The 24753-nt window shown below is 39.4% G+C and overlaps 1 protein-coding gene across 6 annotated transcripts in view; it reads left to right on the top strand.

Moving 5' to 3' along the window:
* Positions 1-24055, top strand: part of SIAH1 (siah E3 ubiquitin protein ligase 1) — a 32429-nt gene extending 8374 nt beyond the window's left edge. For 3 of the 6 annotated variants that reach the window (XM_086349476.1, XM_086349477.1, XM_086349478.1), the window contains exon 2: positions 22114-24055. In XM_086349476.1, coding sequence (XP_086205602.1) covers positions 22116-22964 — 849 coding nt within the window. In that variant the 5' untranslated portion in view covers positions 22114-22115 and the 3' untranslated portion in view covers positions 22965-24055. Of the gene's footprint in view, positions 1-181; positions 1210-1918; positions 2042-11966; positions 12244-18968; positions 19609-22113 lie in introns of those variants that run through there. The other 3 variants (XM_086349474.1, XM_086349475.1, XM_086349473.1) reach the window with 3 other exon arrangements.
* The last annotated feature ends 698 nt before the right edge of the window (positions 24056-24753 follow it).

The following is a 24753-nucleotide window of genomic DNA, read 5'->3' as shown; positions in this document are numbered from 1 at the left end:
TCCATGGCTAGAGTTTCTATTGCAAAAGGGCAGGGATTGTGGTCTTTTATTCCTATATCCTCAGTGGCTGACACTCAGTACAGACTTGTTTCCTGACCTACTACTTCTATTAATATATTCTTATGACACTCAGATTTCTTTGCTTGTGAAACCTAGACCCATGTATTTTCTTGCTCATAGGTCTTTTTTTTTTTTTTTTAATGACTTCTTTTTAGAACAGTTTTAGGTTCACAGCAGAACTGAACAGAAAGTTCAGAGATTTCCCATATACTCTGCCCTACTCATGCATAACTTCCTCCATTATCAACATCTTCCACTACAGTGATACATTTGTTACAATTGATGTACCTACACCTTATCACTCAAAGGTTATGGTTTACATTATGGTTCACTCTTGGTGTTATGTATTACAAGTTTTGACAAATGATATGTATCCACCGTTAATAGTATCACACAGAAATAGTTTCATTGCTCTAAAAATCCTATGTGGCCTACCTGTTCATCCTCCCTCTTCCTTAACCTCTGGCAAGCACTGATCTTTTTACTGTGTCCATAGTTTTGTCCTTTACAGAGTGTTACGTAACTGGAATCATACAGTATGTGCCTCTTTCACATTGGCTGCTAGTCATGTGCATTTAAGTTTCCTTCATGTCTTTTTGTAGCTTGATAGCTTGGTTCTTTTTTAGTGCTGAGTATTACTGTATTGAGTGTACCAGTTTATCTACTCACCTACCAGAAGACATCTTAGTTGCTGCCATGTCTTAGGAATTATGAATAAAACTGCTGTCGACATCTCTGTGCAGGTTTTTGTATGGACATAAGTTTTCAACTCCTTTGGGTAGATAAATACCAGGGAGCATGATTTGCTGGATATGGTAAGAATGTTTAGTTTCTTTCTTTGTCTGTGCTGGGTCTTAGTTGCACCACGTGGGATCTGTTTAGTCACAGCATGCGAACTCTTAGCTGCAGCCTGTGGGATCTAATTCTCTGACCAGGGATCGAACTCAGGCCCCCTGCACTGGGAGCTCGGGGGTTTTAGCCACTGAAACACTAGGGAAGTCCCCGTTTAGTTTTGTAGTAAACTGCCAGACTGCCTTTCAAGTGGCTCTACCATTTTGCATTCCCACCAGCAATGAATGAGAGTTTGTTGCACCAAGTGCCCGCTAGCATTTGGTGTTTTCAGTGTCCTGGATTTTGCCATTCTAAAAGGTGTGTGGTAGCATCTTATTTTTGTTTTCAACTTGCATCTCCCTGATGACAAGTGATGTGGATCACCTTTTCATACGCTCCTTTACCATCTGTATATCTGATGAGGTGTCTGTTAGGTCTTTTACCCATTTTTTTAATTGACATGTTCATTTTCTTGTTGAGTTTTAAGAGTTGGGCTTTATTTTGGTTAACAGTCCTTTATCAGATACATCTTTTGCAAATGTTTTCTCCCGTTGGTGGTTTATCTTCTCATTCCTTAACCGTGTCTTTCCCTGAAATTTTCCACTTTCACGTACCAAGGTGCTTCCGATTTATGTATCCTGAACTAAAAGCTTTGTTTCCAACCGTCCAAGGCTCTCATCTTCTGTATCAGTTAGTCATAGAGCCCTGATTTTTCTGCTCTCTGGTTATTGCCAGAGATCTGGCATTGCTTCTCTCCCTCGTTTTCACATGGGCATTCAGTCCTCTTCTACTTTCTAAGTATCTATTTGCTTTTGGTCTCTGCCTCCTCCCTTCAGCTTTCCTGCTGTCATTTGAGGGAGCTTTCTAACATAGGTGACTTAAAGCCTTCAGTTTAAAGTCCCAAGTTCCTTGACACTATATAGATAGTAAGTCGACAGTCCCTCCTGAAGCTGGCTTTTGTTACTTTCCTGCCATTTTCAACTACAATACTTGCAAGGGCCTTTGCACACCACATATTCTCTTCCAGCTAAGGTCTGTAATCTCAGCTTGGACATCACTTAACTGATGTGCTCTTCCTGGACGCCCCACCTTGAATTGGATGTCATCTCTCTGTGTTCCCATAGCACTTTCTGCCGGACCCTACTACAAGGTACATTCCACTGAACTGTAATTTTTCTCTTCTGCTTTGCCGTCACAGATATAAACTGCAGTCTCTATGAGGACTTTGCCTTGATCACCCCTGTCTAGAGTTTATTACTGTTGCTGGCATGTAGGTGGTGCTCAGTAGATATTTATTGAATGGCTAATACCTTCACACTGTTTTATTATGCTCTTCTAGCCTTATCCTCCAACATTTCTTCTTTGCCATGCCTGATTAAACTGGATTCTTTTTTGATTCTTGAACATTCTCCATACTTAATTAAATGTCTCTGTGCCTTTTCTCATGATTGTACCTGAAGTCTTTAGATAATCTGTCTGTGCTCCTTTGGGCAGATAACTTACCTCTCTAAGGCTTAGTTTCCATTAGCATGTGAGCATCTACTAAGCATATTGCTGCCCCTTGATCCAGTGTCCTGGCAGCTAGAGGCAGTGTAGCCAAGTGGTTAAGAGCCAGAGCTGGATGTGTGTCTAGCATCTGTTACTAATTGTTTGTGACCTTAAGCTCTGCAAGAGCAGGGACAATGCCTACTGTTGCATTTAAAAGCACATTACTTAACAGAGAAAGTGCTTACATAATTAAAAAAATTAGTTGTTGAATAAGTTACTTAATTTCTCTATTACTACTTACATTCTGGTAAGGGAAGAAAGTAAAATTACAAACTGTGATATATACTATAAAGGAGAAAAGAGTAATGGTGAGAGGGAGTCTTGCTGTGAGAAACGGTGATATTTGCTGTTTAGTTGCTAAGTTGTGTCCAACTCTTGCGACCTCATGGATTGTAGTCCACCAAGATCCTCTGTCCGTGGGATTTCGCAGGCAAGAATAGTGCAGTGGGTTGCCATTTCCTTCTCCCAGGGATCTGGGAGATCTCCCCAGGATCTCCCAGGGATCAAATCTGTGTTTCCTGCATTGGCAGGCGGATTCTTTACCACTGAGCCACCTGGGAAGCCCTGCATTGCTATTTAAGCTATGTTAAAAGGATAAGGAGTTCTTTGAAGGAGAGAAGGGAGAATATGAGGTTGAAGGAGCAGCAGAAGTAAAGACCCTGAGGCAAAAATGAACATGGACTGTTCCAGGAACTGAGAAAAGAGAGTGTTGCTGGATCAAATGGATGAGGGGGAGAGAGAGGCAAGGATCAGATCCTGCAGAGTCAAAGTAAGGAATGTGAATATTAAGGGTACTGAGAAGCTATCAAAAGGTTTTAATTAAAAGAGTAACAATCTTCTTGTAAGATTGCTTTAGTTCTTTGGGGGGGCTTCGCCGGTGGCTCAGGTGGTAAAGAATCCGCCTGCCAATGCAGGAGCTGCAAGACAACGTGGGTTAGATCCCTGGGTTAGATCCCTGGGTCAGAAAGGTTCCCTGGAGATGGAAATGGCAACCCACTCCAGTATTCTTGCCTGGAAAATTCCAAGGATAGAGTAGCCTGGCAGGCTACAGTCCATGTGGTCGCAAAGAGTCAGACACGACTGAGCACAAATGCCTAGCTCTTTAGAGAATAGAAGGCCATTTCTTTGATCAGGCTTCCCTGGCGGCTCAGTAAAGAAATCTGCCTGCACTGCCGGAGACCCGGGTCCGATCCTTGGGTTGGGAAGATCCTCTGAAGAAGTAAGTGGCAACCCACTCCAGTATTCTTGCCTGGACAGGGGAGCCTGGTGGGCTGCAGTCCATGGGGTCGCGAAGAGTTGGACATGACTGCACAACTAACACATTTACTTAGATCAGGAAGCACAGTAGTTGATTATGACCTGGATTAAGGTGGTGGTGGCTGTGAATATGAAGAGAAGTGGATGGATTCGAAATGTATTTTGGGGACAGAATTAACAGGGCTTACTGATGGATTAGATATGAGAGGTGAGGGAAGGAAAGAATTAGGTGGTTTCTGGCTTGAGCAACTGTGAATCATAGTGCTATTTACCAGGAATGAAAGAACTAGGAGGGGGTTCGCAGATAACAATAAAACTCAAAAAACAGAAGGACAGCAAATAAACTTGAAGTTCTGATATGTTGGATTTAAAGGTATCTGTGAGACATCCAGAATGACCAGTGAGGTAGAGGAACATCACAGAAGCCAGATGGGAGATAGTAGAGCATGCTCAGGTGTTAGGGAATGGTCCAGTAGAAAGAGTTGAATGCGGGAGAGAGGGAAAATACAAGTGTGAAGTCCAAGGGGGTGAGAGGACACTGCCCAGAGGCCTGGGTCACTTCTTCCATTCTAAGAGGGAAGGAAGTGGCAGGTCAGCATTTGATGGCTTCTCTTGTATTTTCTAAAGGAGGTATGAGTGAAGCATCAGTTGAGTGTTTAATTGGTTAGTGATCACTGTACTACAGCTGGTTGAAGCATAGCAGAGAGTGAGAAACTGAGCGGAGGGCGGGAGAGAAGATTCTGTAATATGTCACCAGCTGGGACACCTGATGCTTACTGTTCTCAGGAAATTGTAGAATACCTGAAGTATTGCTTCTTTTCCCCTACACTGTAAACTCTTTTGAAGACGTATAGGATAACTACGTATAGAAATGTGCTCAAGATTTTAAGGATACAACTTAACGCATTTCACACACTATTGTGACCAGCTCCCATGTATCCCATTACTTTTATTTTGATTTTTGTGGGGAGGGGGAGTAAGTCTTCTAGAACTCTAGGCTGAAAGATACAGGTAATACAGTTCATTAGGGTTCAATTTATTCTCCAGGTTTGAACCACAGTGACCAAAATGATATTGGCAAAGATCTTTTATTAGGTTTGAGGTTGCCCAGTCGTGTTGAACTTACTTGTGGCTTTTGTTTTTGCTTATTTTGAATACCAGGGGAGTTGGGAGCATGTGAAAATAGAAAAGAAATAGAGGAAAAATCTTTGGAGAATGAATCTATATTTATAAAGCTGGTATTAACCAGTGAGAAATATTTTCTTCGAAAATGAGAAGAATTTAATACCAGTCTTGAATTTTGTAGGAAGGATTGTACTTGTTATAGTTGTTATTGTCATAATTGACAGGCTTAGCCTAGTAATGGTTGATACAGCAAAATTAAGTGTGTTGTACACTAACTTTTGTACTTCAGTTCTTGATTCGACTAAATGAAATAATCTAATTGTTAAAAACTTGCTTTTTCCTGCCTTTGTGTTTTACCTTTTAGCTCTTTTGAGCTCAGCTAAAGTTGAGTTGTGGGGTTTTTTTGTTGTGTCAGGGTCCCTGATTTAGCTTTGTTGGGGACAGCTTTGGATATTTTGTTAATACAGATAGTTTCTGAGTTAATTTCTACAGACATTCTTTTGATTTTGCTTGGAGAGGTGATCAGATAAATTTTGTCTTTTAGAATTAACTTTTAAAGAGCTAAGTTTAAGTTTTTTTTAATATAAACTAAAATATATGTACATGTATTTGAAATATGTAGGGTTTTAAAAATGTGAAGAGGCTGTTTTTTAAATAATTTTTCCCAATAAGTAAGTATTCATCTATTTGAGGCGTTTTAAGAAAAAAAGCAGTAGACAAAATCAACTCTTGATCTCTTAATGTTTAAATTTGTGTGTGAAATCACTAGCAGTTTGCTAGCAGTAACGTGTGGGGACACAAAATAGGCAATAAATTTAAATCCCCAAAGTAATATATATGTTTTATGGAGCATATGAGAAATATATACAGAAATGCAACCCCCACCTTCCTCATGATCATTCATAATGTGGTAATTGAAAAGTGTAACCATTGTGGACATTTTGGTGCAGTTTCTAGTCTGTGTGTGTTACACATTCTTTTAAGATACACATTTTAAAGTCAGTTTCTTTGATCTGACTTAATCATTGTAGATACTTTCCCTCTAAATGATTACTACTTGTCAGTAACTATACATGTTTGAGGGGCTTCCCTAAACTGCGTAATTCCAAATGATGAAATTTGTGTTTATACTCTGTAGTCTATATATTCTTCCATCTTGATATTTTGTGTATGTATTTGTAGTTCCTTGGTCCCAACTCTAGGCTTTGTGATTTCTGGTTCTGAACTTGATCTCCCTTCCCCCCTTTCTAATTCCTTAAGTCTTTAAACCACATTTGGCAATTTGTATGCCCTTCTCGCTTTCTGTCCCATTACATGGTGTGTATGTACATGCGTACATATATAAAAAGACAGCTATCTCTTTTTTCTCTTCTAACATAAATGGGATTGTAATACATTCTGTGGGCTTTTTTTCCCTCTACCTGTTTAAACAATTTGATTCTTATATGTTAATAGGTATAAGTCTGTTTATTTAAAAGAAAAAAAAGGCAGCGTACTATTCTATTGTATGGATCATCATTTAGTCACTTTCTTCATCTAGAGCAGTTTTCAGTTTATTTGCTCTTACAAATAGAGTTGCTGTAAGCATCCATATATATACACCTTTGCCAATGTGTAAGTCATAAGATAGACTCTTGAAAGAAAAGCTAATGGATCAGAGTATACAAACTTTAAATTTTGAAACAAACTGCCAAATATTCTTAGAAACTTTCATAGTGGACATTTCCAACAGTGTAGGGAAAGTATGTTTCTGCAGATCTTAGCCAGTCTTTGAAAACAAATTTATATTTGTAATGTCTTAAGTAATGCATGCAGTTTGTGACAATTCATATCAAGTTTTTGAACTTTTTCTTTTAGTCTAGCGTTTTACATGCAAAATAATTCAAAATGAAATATTCTGCTAGGCCTTTTTTTTTTTAAAGAAAAACTACCTGCCATATTCCTCTCTAGATGTCTTTTTCCAGAGGCAACTACTTTAACCTCTTTGAAGTGATTATATTTTATTTACCTTCATTGTCTCTAGATAACATGCTTACAATTGTTACTTCAGTATTTCGGTTTTAGGCTCTATTCCTGTTATGTGTTTAACTACCTTTCCTGCCCGTCACATGTACAGACCCTTACCATTCCTATACTCTCCTAATTTAGTAACATCATAATTTTGTGTTTGCATTATTATGACTGTGAAAGTTACAATTTGAGCCATATAGTAAATGGTTACTTTTTCTTGGACTTATTTGTATAATTTTCCTTGTAGTTCATATTTGTCCTTTCTGCTCTGTTTTCTCTGTGTTTAATCGATTTTAACAAGTATTGCTCTATTACATCTAGCTTTGGATATTATTGCTCAGAAGTCCAAAGCTCTTCTGCTTTCTAATTTATTTATTCAGCTAACATATTTATTGAGCCTGCACTATGTGTCAGGCACTGTGGAAGTGTTTGGGACACATCATTGAACCAGACAAATTCCCATTTTCCAGGTGGTGGAGGAGGGATTACAACAACAACCATATCGCCAACAACCGTAACAGATAAGTAAATTGTATAGCCTGATAGATGGTACTACATTTTATGGACAACAATAGAGTAGAAATGGAGGAGAGCGAAGGAAGAGGAGGAGAGGCAAAGATTGATAACTATGAAGGAGCAAGGGTTAGGAAAAGGGGTCAGTGGGTAGAGTGTGGTCACTGTTTTATTTAAATAGAGGAGACTGGATAGCCCTCATTGAGAAAGAGGTATACAAGCAAAGATTAGAAGGAGGTGAGAGTCCTGTGGATATCTCGGAGAAAAGTATTTTAAGGCAGAGACCCAAAGGAGAGAGCAGCCTGCCCTTAGGGAACAAGGATACCAGTCAGCCAGTGAGGAAGGAAGAGGTGGGAAATGAAGTCAGACAGTAACGGGGACATATCATCATTGTGCTGGGTCTTGTAGACTGTTGTAGGATTTATCTTTTACCTGGATATGGGAGATTTTCATAGATTTTTTTTTTTTTTTTCCTTATTGCTGTGCTCTGAATTGGTGGGTGGGGTGGGAGACAAGGATGGAAGCAGAAAGACTGGTTAGAAGGGTATTGCAGTAATCCAGTTGAAAGATAATGATACAATAGTAGTAGAGGTGATGAGGAGTAGTTGGATTCTGGATTCATTTCTCAGGGAGGTACAAAATTTCCTGGTGGTTTTACACATGTGGTATGTAGAGAAGAATCAAGGATAACGTCAAGACTTTTGGAATGAGTATCTGGAAGGATGAAGTTTCCATGAAGTGAAAGGAAGGCTATTGGTTGAGTATTCTGGGAGAAGATAAGGAGTTCAGTTTTGACCACCCTCCTGTAGAAATGTCTGGAGCTTCCCTGGTGGCTCAGATGGTAAAGAAGCCACCTGGAATGCAGGAGACCCAGGTTCAGTCCCTGGGTTGGAAAGATCCCCTGCAGGAGGGAACGGCAACCCATTCCAGTATTCTTGCCTGGAGAATCCTATGAACTGAGGAGTCTGGCAGACTATAGTCTGTGCGGTTGCGAAGAGTTGGACATGACTGAGTGGCTATGCACACAAGCTGTGGGAATGTCTAGGAGACAGCTGGGTAGTTTAAGACAAATCTGAAGTTTTTTTTTTGTTTTTTAATCTGGACAGAAAAATGTTGAGGTCCATGACAATATTAGTGAAATTTTAAAAACACAAGAGTGAATGAGATTACCAAAGTGAAGAAAAGTGGACCATGGACAACTTCCAGTATCAAGAGTTTGGGGAGAAGAGCAGGAATCAATAAAGGAGACTGAGGAGCACCTGGTGAGGCAGGAAAACCAAGAGTGTGTAGAGTCAGTGACAGTTTACACAGCAGGAACCAGGGATCTGATCAACTCTGTCTGATGTTGGTGACAGTTCAAAACTTGCAAATTAAATACAAACAAAACTGCAAAACCAGTAAAATTCAAATTACTCTAATTTATGAAAGTATTGACTACTACGTGCCAAGTTGAAGTCTTGAAACAATATGACGTATGGAATTGACTTACGCTGTAGGTTCTTTTTGAGTTGAGCACACGAAAGTTATCCCATAAGTGTGGTCACCACGTGATGCGTTTTCTTACCAGTGTATTAGTGCTTCAGTGAAAGCCATGATGTCATCTGGGCTTCACTTCACGCAAATGCATCACTTATGTATTAGGTCCCCCTCTATTTTTCTCTTTAACTTCCCGTAATTAGAGTACTGTTAGTACCAACTTGGAGTCAGTGTGACCATAACTGTAGACAGGAGCATTCAGTTACATTGCTAACAGATGGATTCAGATGATTGAGAATGTGCTAATGCTGTTTTTAAAATAACTAAACCCAAGAGAAATGTGGTACCTGCCCAGAAAATGAAATCTTAGTTTGATGAAATTTAGAGTCTAAGTTAATTCATGTGTTACATCCTTATTCAGAGTAACTAAAATGATTTGGCTACAGTTTGAGATGTGATGTTTATGTGACCCCATGGACTGTAGCTCGCTGGGCTCCTCTGTCCATCCTTGTCTCCAGGAAAGAATACTGGAGTGGGTAGCCATTCCCTTTTCCAGGGGATCTTCCTGACCTAGGGATCAAACCCAGGTGTCCCACATTGCAGCTGGATTCTTACCATCTGAGCCATCAGGAAAGCTTCTTTAACTATTTCAAAGGAGTGTAATTTAGTTTGAGTAAGGCTCCATGAATTTTTTAATATGGCATTTCCCCCTATATATTCCATTGTTCTGTAAAGGTAGTAATACTGGATGCTTGGGGCTAGTGCACTGGGACGACCCAGAGGGATGGTATGGGGAGGGAGGAGGGAGGAGGGTTCAGGATGGGGAACACATGTATACCTGTGGTGGATTCATTTTGATATTTGGCAAAACTAATACAATTATGTAAAGTTTAAAAATAAAATTAAAAAAAAAGAACTGTTAATCATATAATGTATTAAGACTCTTCAGTGTGACTTTTTATCTCATTTAATTTCTTCATCTCTCAAGCTGTGTGTTCTTTTCTGTTGAGCTTAGTATCACCAACTCTTTGTAGGTTACTGCCAGTGTTGATCTGCTTTAAAATTTTTGTTCTCTGTGTATTTACCTCCATTACTTGTCAAGAAGAAAGGGAAGATGGATGGGTTGTATGTTAAAGTGTAAAACTGGGTACAAAATACAGGGAAGAATTTTGAAAACATAGTTTAACATCAAGATGGAGCAAAAGAACAAAGATCTACTGGAATGTGTGACAGTTTTACATCCTGAGAGAATATAAAGCCCAGTCAGATTAGTAAACAGTTGTATTCAAACTTACGTAACTAAATGATGCGAATGTGGCTGCTTTTATCTAGACATGGTGAGTCTTGGTGATACTGCAGAAGTGATTGTGGTGTAATTCTGACTGGTATAGTTTCAGTAATTTCAAGTGAGTTCCCCAAAATTCTCTTTAGTGATATGTGGTATGACTCTAAAAGGTTGAGCGCCTGTTTAATCTCTTCCTGCTTCTTTTATTCTTGCTGTGCAGCATGTGGAATCTTAGTTCGGTCTTAGTTTCCTGAACAGGGACTGGCCCGAGATCCTTGTAGTGGAAACTCAAGAGTCTTAACCGCTGGACTGCCAGAGAAGTACCTTGCTTCTCTTACTCTTATTTTTCTCCTCTTCTCTTCTTGATTCTTTGATTTGATTTAATGTCTAATGGCTTAATGACTGTTAGGTTATTCCACTTTAATACAAAAAATTCAAAAACAACTACTTGATATGACTACAGATGTAATTTAAAGAATTTAGGGAATTTTTTTTTTGGTCAGTTTTTATGAATATTGAAGTTTAGTTGGATGTGAAGTTGTAATATTCTGTGTAAGAGTGAGAAGATTATACATACTTTTCTTAGGGTTATTTGAAAGAAAATAAGATTCAGGGACAAAGCCAGACAGTCTGGCTCTGTTCTTATTACTACTCAATTTTTCTGATCTTCAGTTTCCTCATCTGCAAAATGGAGATACAGCCTTTATGAGTATAGACTGTATGAAGCTCCTGACATGATGCTTTACAGGTTGGTAGGTGGTCAGTTGGAAATTTCTATCATAGCAGACTTTGTTGTCGTTGTCACATTTCAGACACTGTCCCAGGCTGAGGTTATGAAAATGAATACAATAGGTTGAAACAACAATTTTCAGTAAAATCTTGGGTAATCTGGGTCTTTTTAATTTGGTGATTTGTTGCATGTGTTGTTAGTAATATACCAAATGTTTCCATATACTTGATCTTAGTTAATGTCCAAAAATCTGTTTGTTTGTTTTTTAATATTTAAAAAAATTTACTTGGCTGTGCTGGGTCTTAGTTGCAACATGTGAGATCTTTGATCTTCAGGGCAGCATGTGGGTCTTCGGTTGCGACATGTGGCATCTAGTTTGACCCAAAGTCCATGGTTTACATTAATGGTTCACTCTTAGTGCTGTGGGCTTCCTGTATGACTCAATGGTAAAGAATCCACCTGGCAATGCAGGAAACTCGAGTTCAGGCCCTGGGTTGGGAAGATCTCCTGGAGGAGGAGATGGCAACCCACTCCAGTATTCTTGCCTCGGAAATCCCATGGACAGAGGAGCCTGGTGGTCTGTCTAGTTCATAGAGTCACAAAAGAGTTGGACACGACTTAGTGGCTAAAGAAACAACTTAGTGCTATATGAGTTTTGACAAATGTACCCACAACTGTAGCATACAGGATCATTTCACTGCCCTCAAAATCCTTTGTGGTCCACCTGTTCATCCCCTCTCGCCCAGTCTCTGGCAAATACTGATTTTTTTTTTACTGCCTCCATACCTTTGCCTTTTCCAGCATGTCATATATAGTTGGAATCATACAACATGTAACCTTTTCAGATTGGCTTTTTTCACTTAGCAGTACATATTTAGGGTTCCTTCATATCTTTTTGTGGCGTGATAGCTCATTTTCTAAAATTTCTGAATTATATTCCATTGTATGAATGTACCACAGTTTATCCGTTCACTACAGAAAGACATCTTGGTTGCTGCCGCATCTTGGGAATTATGAATAAAGCTGCTATAAACATCTGTGTGCAGGTTTTTGTGTGGACATAAGTTTTCAACTACTTTGGGTAGATCTTGGAGATCGTAATTGCTGAATCTTATGGTATATGTATCGGAGAAGGCAATGGCACCCCACTCCAGTACTCTTGCCTGGAAAATCCCATGTGCAGAGGACCCTGGTGGGCTGATGTCTATGGGGTCACACAGAGTCGGACACGACTGAAGTGACTTAGCAGCAGCAGCAGCAGCATGGTATATGTGTAGTTTTGAATAAACTGCTAAACTGCCTTCCAAGTGGCTGTACAATTTTGCATTCCCACCAGCAATGAATCGTTGTTCCACGTGCCCATCAGCATTCGGTGTTATCAGTGTCCTGGATCTTGCCATTCTAAAAGGTGTGTGGTAGTATTTTATGTGTGCTTTAATCTGCATCTCCCGGATGACAAATGATGTGGAGCACCTTTTCATGCTCCTTGGCTATCTGTATAAATGATGAGGTGTCTGTTACAGTCTTTTGCCTACTTTTTTCCTTTTTCTTTTTTTAATTAATTCATTTTTGGCTGTGCTGGATTTTCCTTGCTTTTTGCAGGCTTTCTCTAGTTGGGTCGAGTGGTGGCTAGTCTTTGCATGGGCTTCTCACTGTGGTGGCTTCTTCTGTTGCGGAGCTTGGGCTGTAGGCCGGGGGGCTTCGGCAGCTGTGGCACGCCATTTAATTGGCATATTCATTTTCTTGTTGAGTTCTGTGCAATATTTTGGATGGCAGTCCTTTATCAGATATGTCTTCTGCAAACATTTTCTCCCAGTTTGTGGTTTGTCCTCTCATTCTCTTGACATTTTTACTTTTTAAGTCTAGGTGATGAATCTTTCTGGGTTCACGCCTTTGATTTTTCTGAAAAGTCATTGCCAAACCCAAGGTCTTCCAGATTTCTCCTGTGTTATCTTCTAGGATTTTTATAGTTTTATGTTTTACTAGGCCTGTGATTCGAGTAATTCGTGTAAGATTTGTGTCTAGATTTCTTTTGTTTTGCCTGTGGATACCCAGCTGTTCCAACACCATTAGTTGAAGTCTTTTGTTTTCTTCCTTGTGTTGTTGCCTTTTGCTCCTTTGTCAAAGATAAGCATGGTGTTGTTGTAAAATATTGTTATTTAAAGTAAATTGTAAGTCTCAATTGTGAATTGAGATTCACAATTGTGAATCTCTTTAAGGTTCTATCAAGCAACAGGTGTATTTTACCGAGGAGTCATCAGGGATGAGTGAGCTCTGGTTATATACGTGCTAATCCTTCATACTGTTGTACTTGAGTTATTTATTCATTCAGGAATATTTGAGTACCTGGTCTGGATGGGCACTGTCCTAGGTGCTGGAGCTAGAAGAGAGAACACAATAAACAAAGTCTGCTTTGATGAAGCTTATATTCTGCAGAGCTTCTGAACGAGAAGTTAATGGTCAGGGAAGCTGGGAGTTCTCAAGACCCTTCGAGGGTCAAAGTTGTTTTTCATAATAATGAGACATGAAAGTAAATTGAGGTTCCCAGAGGCTTCATGACATATGGTATCTTCACAGATTAATTGCATAAAGTGAAAGTGAAAGTTGCTCAGTGGTGTCTGAGTCTTTGTGACCCCATGGACTGTAAGTCCATGGAATTCTTCAGGCCAGAATACTAGAGTGGATAGCATTTCCCTTCTCCAGGGATCTTCCCAACCCAGGGATTGAACCCAGGTCTCCCGCATTGCAGGTGGATTCTTTACCAGCTGAGCCACAAGGGAAGCCCAAGAATACTGGAGTGGGTAGCCTATCCCTTCTCCAGAGGATTTTCCTACACAAGAACCAAACCAGGGTCTCCTGCATTGCAACTGAGCAGATATTAAATATCCAACTTTCGTTTTTCTTACTGTATCATATTAAAAAGATTTGCAAAAAACATAAAACATAGATGCTCTTCTCCCTATTATGGAAGATATTTTTCATAAACATTTAACATGTAGATTTTTACATGTTATATAAAAAATGTGATGTTAATTTTCACATATTTAAAGTTCTTCACTTGAATTTCTAATATTGTAAAAATTAATACATATAAACCACATTGACAAAATGCTCTTTTGGGATCCTCAATTTTTTAAAACTTTAAAACAGTAAAGACAAATTTTGTCTTACATGGCCAGATAGGCTTAAAGGGCTTTAGGAGTCATGAAAGTGAAAAGTGTTAGTCACTCAATCATGTCTCTTAGTGACCCCAAGGACTCTTTGTGACCCCAAAGAGTAGCCTGTCAGGCTCCTCTGTCTATGGGATTTTTCCAGACAAGAATACTGGAGTGGGTTGCCATTTCCTTCTCCAAGGGATCTTCTTTACCCAGGGATTGAACCTGGGTCTCCCACATTGCAGGCAGACTCTTTACCGACTAAGCCACCAGGGAAGACCTTAGGAGTCAAACATAGGGTCTTTTCATCTCCACCCTTGGAAACAGTCCTAGATGTAAGTGAATGTGCTTAACTGTATTCCAGTAAAACTACTTACAAATACAGGCAAGTGGCCTGCAGCTGTAGTTTGCCAATTACTGGTACAAAGGGTTCCTGAAACCAAAAATGTTTGAGAATTGCTGTTTTCAGCGAAAAGCTGGTATTGAGGAGGAGAGGGAAAAGGACAGAAGACAGACAATAAGTAGTAAGAAATTATTTAGCAAGTGAATTTCATATGGCAAGAGATAATATGAAGACAGTAAGAAGAGTGATCTGGTCTTTAGGAAAGGCCCCTCTAAGGTGCTGACTCTTACTCATCTTCCATCTTTTTTTATTTACTCTTTCCTGGCTACATTGGGGATCCCTCTTGTGTTGGGAGGGAAAGCAAAAGATAGTTGAATCTTACTAAACTTAAATTCAGAAAAGGTTAATTTTTCAAGTTGAATTAGAAAATGTCCAAAGAATATCTGCTTTACAGGATCTAGGAAATTATAACATTGCCCAGATTAGAACACTGACCTATTTTATATGACATTTAGCAAGTTCTTCTGTGTCATTTTTCTCTTCTGAAAATGAGAGAGTTGGTTAAGATATTTTCCAAGTCTAAAATTTTTGTATAATGTCTGTTGGCCTAGGATGCCATTTACCACCCCTTCTAAGTCTTCCTTAGTCACATAGCTCTTCAACTCCCTTTTTTTTTTTTTTAAACTAGCTCTGTGATCTGAAATTTATTTGAAATCCATTTTCTTTTCTATAACATGGGGGATAAATGCTTGACTTGGAAGCTCATTGAGGACAATAGCTGGTACATACAGATGCTTGTTAATGAACGTCCAGGGGAGCTGTTTTAGTGAGAATGGAAGAAAAGTCCCTTCTCTGTCTCCTTATTTAGTCTGCTGACCCTGGAACCATTTAGGTTATCGCAGTGAGAACAAAACCACTAACCAAGAGTGACGCTTCAGTGCAGGACATGAAAATTAAACATGGAAACTTTAATAGAGAGGTTAAGAAGTTCGAGAGCAGTGCAATCTGAATTTATGTGGCCATTCCAACTTCAGGGAAAGGAAAGGGAAGCAGCCTTTCGTTCCATCATACTCTGCTCCCTTGTTGGAGGTTGAGGGTATCTAAATAATTAAATGTTTTAGCATATCAGGAGATCAGTAACCTTAGCAAAACCAAATTTATGAATAAGAACTTGAGTTCTCTTGGAATGCAGTACAAAGCAAGGATCAGAATGATGAGAAAAAATATGTAAAGACTTTTGAAGATAGATTCAGGAGAGTTAGTATCAGAATTATATGAAGAAAAGAACTGAGTAATGGTAAGAGTTAAAAAAGAACAATTAGAGGAAAGGTCCACAAAGGTGAAAGATTTGTCTTGAGATTGAAAATACTTGCTGTTTGGCTTGTGCCCAGGACATATATCTAGATGTTCTGATGAAAATTTCTTCCAAAGAGAGAGTCCTAGAAGCCACCTGTTAGGGTAGAAAAGTTACTTGCAGAGGAACAAGAATAAAAGTGAGGTTAGGTTTTTGATCTGTGTAGTTACTTATCAGAAGACAGCAGGATTTATGTAATTCTTAGGGGTAAATGGTATGACTAAAATTCTGAACTTGTGCAATTTATGCAAGAGCTTCAGATTGTTAAGATTGAGGTTTGACCTGCCTTGTTTTGGGAGATGTTTATGGTTTCATTTTTGAGGTTAATTTCATTTTGAGGTTAGATTCACTGTGAAATAAAAGTAATAAGGAAAATAGTGAAATAAAATTAGGATATAGAATTATGCTGTCCAGTGGGGCTTTCTGCAGTGACGAGGATATGGTGATAACTATTTTGCATTCCTATCAGCAGAGCTTAAGAGTTCCATCTCTTAGATATCTCACAGGATCTCATTTCTACTTTGCATTTCATCTCTTATCGCAGTTTGGTATTTAGCATAGTACCTAATGGGTTCTGGTTAAGTATTTTTGGTTTGTTTTGTTTGTTTGTTTTACTAAGTATAGAAGCCTCAAAATACAGTGATTTAGGGAGTAAAAAACAGATACTCGTTATACATTTAAGTTATAGTTTGCATTTTCCTCTCCATCTGCTGTCATCACCTTTGTTCAGACTTCTGCTTCTACGTCTTCTATCAGATCTTTTGTCCTGGACTTCCCCCACTTAAGATCGTTACTTTTATTGGATATATACATCTTATTTTGTGGCTACAACGTTTTCTGAATTATCTTCAGGAAAAGAGCTTTTAGGAAAATACTATGTACAATTTTTTAAAATTACCATTAGTAAGGTACAGTTCTGGAAACTAAAAATAGATTGCTTGATTTTTCCCCCCCCCTTGGCATTATTGTGTTATAATGAAGTTTGATTTTTAACTTAGTGTTTTAAGCTGTTGAATTTTTAAGGAGACTTGCCATAGTTTTAATTTTGTGGTAGGCATCTTTGAGGGGGGCCATTATTTGCATGTCATGGTAACATTTGTAAACTGCAAGAAAATGAAAGGCACGGCATTGTTGTATATTCATTAAAATGCCCAGGCACAAGGTTATGATTAATCAGAGAAATTGTTCATTAGTTATTTATAATTTAGAATAGGAAAAAAGGTACCTATTGAGACTAAATTGAGACTAAAAGTTTGAATTTGTTTACTTAAGTGGTAAGTTTGTTAATGTGGCATAGCAATGGTTAAATGCTCTAAAGTTACTAAGGCTACTAAGGCAACATTAAATGCTGATTCTAAAATGTTTTTATTTAAATTAAAGTCTATTTAAACTTTATACCAAATGGGGCCTGAGATGTAAGCTTTATTTTAGAACGGGTAAGTAATAGTGGACTCTTGATAAATTTTGGAATTTTGCTAACTTTGGATTCTGTGGGCTTGTCTTAGTGTAATGTAGTTTTTGTAAAAATTTATCTCATAAAACCAGTTTAAATAAATGTTCTACCTAGTCGAGAAATTCTACTGTATTGTGCTAAAAATTAGTTAAAATGGTAATTGCTCTTTGGTAGACATGTTTGATGGAGAAGGCAATAGCACCCCACTCCAGTACTCTTGCCTGGAGAATCCCAGGGACGGGGGAGCCTGGTGGGCTCCTGTCTATGGGGTCTCACAGAGTCGGATACGACTGAAGCGACTTAGCAGCAGCAGCAGCAGACATGTTTGATAACCTTACTAAAGCTAAAGGCATCTTTTAGAGTATACATCTGGAGCCCACAAGTTCTCGGTCTCTAACTAATTGATGACTTTAGGCCAGACAAGTTAACTTTTGGAATTCTGTAAGTGAGCACTTACATATTTTGGAATATGTACCACCTGTGATATATATAACTTACCCATCTTCCTTAATCCAGACAAAAGCCATGCAAGGCTAGAAATACTGTCCCAGTTTTACAGCTGAGCAGGTGGTGAAGACTGAGTTTGAATTCAAGTGTAGATGATTCCAGCACACTTCCATTTTTACTGTCCTGACTCACTTATTCAGAGGTTTGTCTGCAGATTGATTTTTAGATGGTGGTGTAAGGATCTGGGTATGGGTTCTTTGTATATAGGTTCTTTTTGTATAGGTTCTTTGGAAGTTTGGGAAAACTTTTTTTTGCTTGAGAAATGTCATGCCTTTTACTTGTTTTTACACATTTGGACTCTGTCCTAAATCTGTCTGAAGTTTTTCTGCTCTAAAACATTTGAAGTCTTCTGCTCTAGAAACCTGAGACCTATCTATAATGACTGTGTATTAGAAAATTAAAACATAGATTATCATAATTTATATTTTTCAGTGAACAGACTATTTTCAGTTATATTTCTATTCCTAATGATGTTTTCTGTAGTCTAATACCAAAATGACATTGAGGTGATTGAACACACTATTAATAGGGTGGGGAAGTGATTAAGAGTTAAAATTTTATGCTGAAAATGGCCAGTTTACAGCACAGGGTTCACACCCCATTCCACGTCTTGGTGCCTTTAAAGGCTGCACTAAGCATGATGTAATGACAGGTTAAACCTCTGAATGCCTGAGCTGACGCAATGCAGATTGGAGGCCCTGGACTTTATTGGGGCAAGGGTAATGCTTATTTAAAAACAAAACAAGCTACTCTGTTTAATAAGGCTGTTTAAGATGGTTTTCCTAGAGTGGGAAGAGAATAAAATCTAAATTTGGAGGTTAAAGCAGGGGTTTAATATGGTTATGTGTGCTTACTACTCTCACTAAATCTTCTCGAAGGGAAAAGGAGTTTAAGGTGCTGACGGCGGTAAAAATGGAGAAGTGAGTTACAGTTGAGATAAGGTAGTTTACGCCAGTTAAATAGTTATTGAACGAAGTAGGGAGAATGCTTTTACTTTATAAAAATCTAGCGTCCGCAGGGTTAACTGGCAGAGTATAGTGCAGAGATGCTTGTCTGGTCGCGTATTTCCCATATATTCTGTGTAGACTTTTGGGTTGAAACCATGCAAAATTGCCGATATCCTACTGTTTGGGCCTACAGAAATGGAGTGTTTCAGCTTCTAGTAAGCTGATGGCGTGTGCAGTATCGCCGGGGAGTGAGGATCGCGGGGTTTTACGCCGGGCTTTACTCGGCTGGGTGCCTGGGTGGGAGTTGCGCCCTCCTTGCCCAGGAGCCGCTTGGGAGCTGCCCCAGACAGAGTGGGGCGGAGCCTTAAGCCCCGCCCCCACACGCCGCCGCCCCGCCTCTCGCCAGCCACGGCAGCCGCCGCCCTGTGCAGAGAGAGCCTGCGGCCCCCTGGCACTGCGTTGGCGCAGGCTTTCCAGCTGCGGGCCGGATCCTGCAGTAGTAGCTCGAGCTGGCACCGAGAGCGCACGTAGTCGACCAGTCGCCTCTACGCACCCTTCAGCCCTGTTCTTCACCGAGCTGGCAGGAGCCTAACCGATGAATTTGGGGAAGACAGACTTCCGAGACAGACGAAGGTTTAGGGCCCAGCAGAGGACAGCTCAGCAATGGCTCCCATTTTTGGAGACGCAGGCGAATTTGAGCTCCTGGGGAGGTGTGGTCGACTCCTCTTGGAACAGGAGGGGGCATCAGTTCTCTTCTTCAGTAGCCAGTGCTTCTGAGGAGTGAATGGAGTGTATGGAGTAGGGCATGTGCATTCTTTTGAAAACTAGACCCGGGACATGTTTAGGAACAGAAGGTATCCAGGAGAGCCCTCTGTTGCAAATTGTCTTTGCTTCTGGGGGAAAGGCTATGAGCTCTTTGACTTATGACCGGAAAGTCTCCCTTACCTTTTCTGTACTCCTGGAGAGGCGTCTTGCTCACTTGTTTACCAGCATCTGGGACAAGGAAGAGAAAAGGTATTGCTATTAAGAGACTGTGTTGCTTAAACTGTGAAACGGGAAAGTTGTTTTGAGCCTCTGAAACGGACCAGGGAATTGCTGCAACAAAATTGACCTGGCAGTGATGTTCTTTTGATCAGCCGTGCTTTTCTCCGTTTAAACCAAACTTCAGGTTATGTCATGACTGCTGCAGAGCTGTCCAGACACTTCAGTCCTTGGTTCCTACTTCACGGCTGCTGTGATGTGTTTGGATTATTTTTCTGTGTGAAGATGGAGTGAGTTCCACCTTCCAAGCTTTGGGAAGTTTTAGCAGCTACTGTCCTGTAATACTTAAATTCACCAGAAATAGAAGCCATATTTTACTTGTTTTCACACTTTGAATAGGAATTTTAAGTTGTGCTTTGTACGTTTGGAAAAATAATAATGTATATTGTAATGTGAGTCTGGGCTATTGATAAATGTATAACTTTTGCTAGGTCAAAAAATTAAAACAGTAATATTTTTCTTGCTTAGTAGTTATATTATGTTGAATACAAACTGAGTTTAGTGACCAGCTGGTTTTGGTTTAGTGATTTGAAAGACATTGGCTTAGATTTTGTGCCCAGGGAATCACTTCCCAGTTACTATGTCGCTCTCTTAAATGAGCTGCATAAAATGGACCATGAAATAAGCATACCTACGGAACACTTTGGCAATGCTAAGCCATTGTTTTACTAGTGACCTAAAATAAAATGCATGGATCATCATATGCAGAAAAAATCTCAGGGGTAAACTGAATTTCATGAGAGTTCCTTTATAGTGTTTTTGTTGGGCTGAACACTTTGGTTGTTTATACAGGGCTTCAGTGATGAGAATTGATTCCTGTTGTCTTAAATCCATGTGATGAGCCATGTTATGATAGAATTCTTGTGATACTTTTGTTTCCCCTTGACTCTAGAATATTTCTTTAGTGACAGTGGAATTGATCTGTTTTGGGGTTTCCTGGGGGAGAGGTTTCACTCTCAATCCCCATTTAAGGTTCCTGTCCTTGAGTAATCTATGAGTATGTGCTTGTGCTCAGTCGATCAGTACATGGGGTCTGACTCTTTGTGACTCCGTGGACTGTAGCCCACCAGGCTCCTTGGTAGATGGGAATTTCCCAGGTAAGAATACTGGAGTGAGTTACCATTTCCTCCTCCAGGGGATCTTTCCGACAGGGATCAAACCTGTGTCTTCTGCCTTGGCCGGTGGATTCTCTACCACTGAGCTGCCTGGGACGCCCTGTCTATGAGTAATAGAACCCAGATTGCATTTATGTGGTCTCACTGATAACCAGCATTATTTTTTTCAACGTTAAATTCTTTCCAACAGAATAACAATTATAAATTAAGGAAACATTAATTTTTAGGAGTTGTCCAATTTTGATTCTGTAGAAATATGGCTTGTGGTTATTGAGTATATACTCTTAGGACATTAATGGACTGATTTTTTTGTCATCCCCAAGAAAGCAGCCCGCTATATCCTGGGAAAAGGTGCTTGTTTTATCTTTAATTCAGCTTGACAGGTTAGTTAACATTGTTGATCATTTCTTCCAGATGGCATTTATTTCTTAAATAATGTTTAGTACTGTGCTGATGAATGCTTGAGCAACACTGGTGAACTCTATAATACAATATAAGGAATTCTTTACCTGTTGACTCTGTCCTTCACCCCTAACGTTGTGTGAGTCTCTCTGATACTGTTTATCTTTATTCTTTATCTTTTCCTGACTCTCCTTCCTCTTTGCAAATTATACCTGATTTATATTGTAGAATGGAAGTAGAACAGAATGATTTACTTCTGAATACCAGACTCACAATCTTTTAGAAGGTGGCCCTCTATTTCTCCTATATACTTCCTCACTTTTGAAGGGGGTCACAGATCAGTAGGAAACAAGATTAAGATCTAGGTGGTGTTAACATTCCATGGAGATGGATGATAGGATGGCAGGAGACTTCCTTTCCCCAAATAGATCTCTTGAGCAGATAATATTCACCATCAGAAAGAGTAATCAAAAGTCAGTACCCTGGTGATCCTTTGGATCGTGTATAACTCACTGAGGCTGTCAACAGCTGACTTAAGAATGGGGAAGAAATAGAATGAGGAGGGCAGTTGAACACAGAGAGGCAGGGGAAATTCCAGTCAAAACTGATTTCATTGAACTTAAACTATTTATACAGTGTTCCTTAGTTGTTTAGGATCCAAGTTTCTATTTTAGCATTCATTGCATGTAGTCCATTCAAGGATGATTTTTTAACATTTTTTAGAAAAAGGGAATGTGCTCTGGACCATTGTGGAAACAGATTTTATCCAATGTACAGTGCACATATTTCATGTAATCTATGTTGTTTTAAACCCTGTTTGTTTTCCTTTATTTTGCTTACAGCAAATGTTGCACTAAACTTAAGTATTTTTGGCAAGTAAATGTTATTTATATAAAACATGTTAGAGTTGTAATTATTTTTCTCCTCCTCCTTATACTTTTATTTGTGTTTTTTATTACAGAAATGAGCCGTCAGACTGCAACAGCATTACCTACTGGAACCTCAAAGTGTGCACCGTCCCAGAGGGTGCCTGCCCTGACGGGCACAACCGCCTCCAACAATGACTTGGCGAGTCTCTTTGAGTGTCCGGTCTGCTTCGACTATGTGTTACCACCCATTCTTCAGTGCCAGAGTGGCCATCTTGTTTGTAGCAACTGTCGCCCAAAGCTCACATGTTGTCCAACTTGCCGGGGCCCGCTGGGATCCATTCGCAACTTGGCTATGGAGAAAGTGGCCAATTCAGTACTTTTCCCTTGTAAATATGCCTCTTCTGGATGTGAGATAACTCTGCCACACACAGAAAAAGCAGACCACGAAGAGCTCTGTGAGTTTAGGCCTTATTCTTGTCCGTGCCCTGGTGCTTCCTGTAAATGGCAAGGCTCTCTGGATGCTGTCATGCCACATCTGATGCATCAGCATAAGTCCATCACAACCCTGCAGGGAGAGGACATAGTTTTTCTTGCTACAGACATTAATCTTCCTGGTGCTGTTGACTGGGTGATGATGCAGTCTTGTTTTGGCTTTCATTTCATGTTGGTCTTGGAGAAACAGGAAAAATATGATGGTCACCAGCAATTCTTCGCAATTGTACAGCTGATAGGAACACGCAAGCAAGCTGAAAATTTTGCTTATCGACTTGAGCTAAATGGTCATAGGCGGCGATTGACTTGGGAAGCCACTCCTCGCTCTATTCATGAGGGAATTGCAACAGCCATTATGAATAGTGACTGCCTAGTCTTTGACACCAGCATTGCACAGCTCTTTGCAGAAAATGGCAATTTAGGCATCAATGTAACTATTTCCATGTGTTGAAATGGCAATCAGACATTTTCTGGCCAGTGTTTAAAACCATTGCATTCAATTTCACAGAGAATAAGGCACCTGTCTGCCTACCAACCAAAAACTTGTGGTAGGTGGAAGCTAGACACATGAAGGTAAATAAAAGGAAAGGCTGTTAAATACAGGAAACAGTTGCATGTAATAACACTAATATATTTAAAAATAAGTCAACAGTAAACCACTGAAAAATAAATATATATATATATATACACCCAAGATGGGCATCTTTTGTATTAAGAAAGGAAACATTGTAAAATAATTCTGAATTTGTGTTTGTTGTAGATTGAGTGTACCGTTGAAAAATACTGGGTTCTGGTTTTTTGTGTGCCTGTGCGTGTGTGTGCGCGCGTGTGAGTGTGTTTGGGTTCTCCTTTAACCGACAAGCCATGTTGAGTGGCCTTGGGCCACCGCTTCCCTCTGTGAGTCAATGCATCGTGCTGCTGTGTGTGTATAGTTTTTCTGTGTGCATTTGCTAAGTTTTATTAATTCTAGTTTTTCATTAAATAAACTTGACTTTCTTTTCTGTAATTCAGGTTTTTCCTCACTTTTTTTTGTACCTTTTAAAGTTAGTGTCTTTTTGATATGCATAATGGTTGATGGTAAAAATTTATACATGTGTTCGATACATATTTTCTTTTCCCCCATTAATCAGTTCATTAGAAATATTCTAAATTCAACTGTTTGTGAAGATATGAGTTTCAGAAAGGAAAGATAACATCAGAAGAATTATCAGAAGCTAGTTAAAGCAGCTATAAAATGGTCTCCCTCTCTTCTCCAGTTGACTCATACCTTCAAACTTATTCTTTGTAGGTTAGGGAGTACTGATTTTTTTTTTTTAACTACTGGGGAAAAAAAATCAGGCTCCCCCTTCCCCCCACATATCTTGGACAAATCACATATGTTTAAAATTTCTTCTTGTATTTATTGGTTTTGCAAAAGAAGGCATCGTCTCACACAGTATTTGTAATTAAAAGCAAATCATTTGTTAAAAAACAGGCAGTTTGCAAAAAAATGTTTTTGGTCTTTTATAATTCTCATTAAAAGAATATCTGGCAAATTAAAAACTCTTATGTGTCTGCTTTAGCTCTTGTTTGAAGATAAGCAAAAGAATGCGTTATGGCCTCTGTTCGGACTAGAGAATCTTGTTTTCTTACTTTCTCTAGCTTTCATTTTGGTTCTTGTAACTGTTAGGAGGCCAATTAGTTAAAATACTGATCACTCCCCACCCCCAACCCCCACACCCCTTTAACAACAAAAAAATGAGTGTTTTACAGCCTAGTGGTTAGAGCCTGGCTTCTGCAGCCAGACTTCAGGGACCTACATGCCTATGCTGCCTTTACTCACTAATCAGCTGTGTGATGTTGCACCCCCATTTACTAGTGTGTAAAATGGGGTTAATTATGGTAGCTACCTTCAAGGGTTAAATGGGATGGATACAAGTTACCAAGGACAGTGCTCTACACTTAATAAGCACCCAACAAATGTTAGATACTCTTATTATACCTGTAAGTAGCACCATATAGTTAACTTTTGCTAGTTACCCTGAAGCACCTAGAAAGATTATGAAATTTCCCTCTGATTGGCTAGAGATCATTTTATTTTGTGCGGGTTTTATGGGTACCCTATAGGTAGAAACTGAACTGAACTGAAAGGTAGAAAGTCAATTAAAAAATAATTTGGACTTCTCCTCCCCCAACCCCTCACTCTACCACCAACTCTGGGTGTAACAGTTTACTTCTGTTAACCATTTTCAGGAAGGAAG

Source organism: Bos grunniens, chromosome 18, assembly GCF_055505025.1.
Source record: "Bos grunniens cultivar Pamir isolate PY7600 chromosome 18, Bosgru_T2T1.0, whole genome shotgun sequence".
Lineage (NCBI taxonomy): Eukaryota > Metazoa > Chordata > Mammalia > Artiodactyla > Bovidae > Bos > Bos grunniens.
Note: the sequence above shows the minus strand (reverse complement) of the source record. Positions and strands in the feature narration are given on the sequence as shown.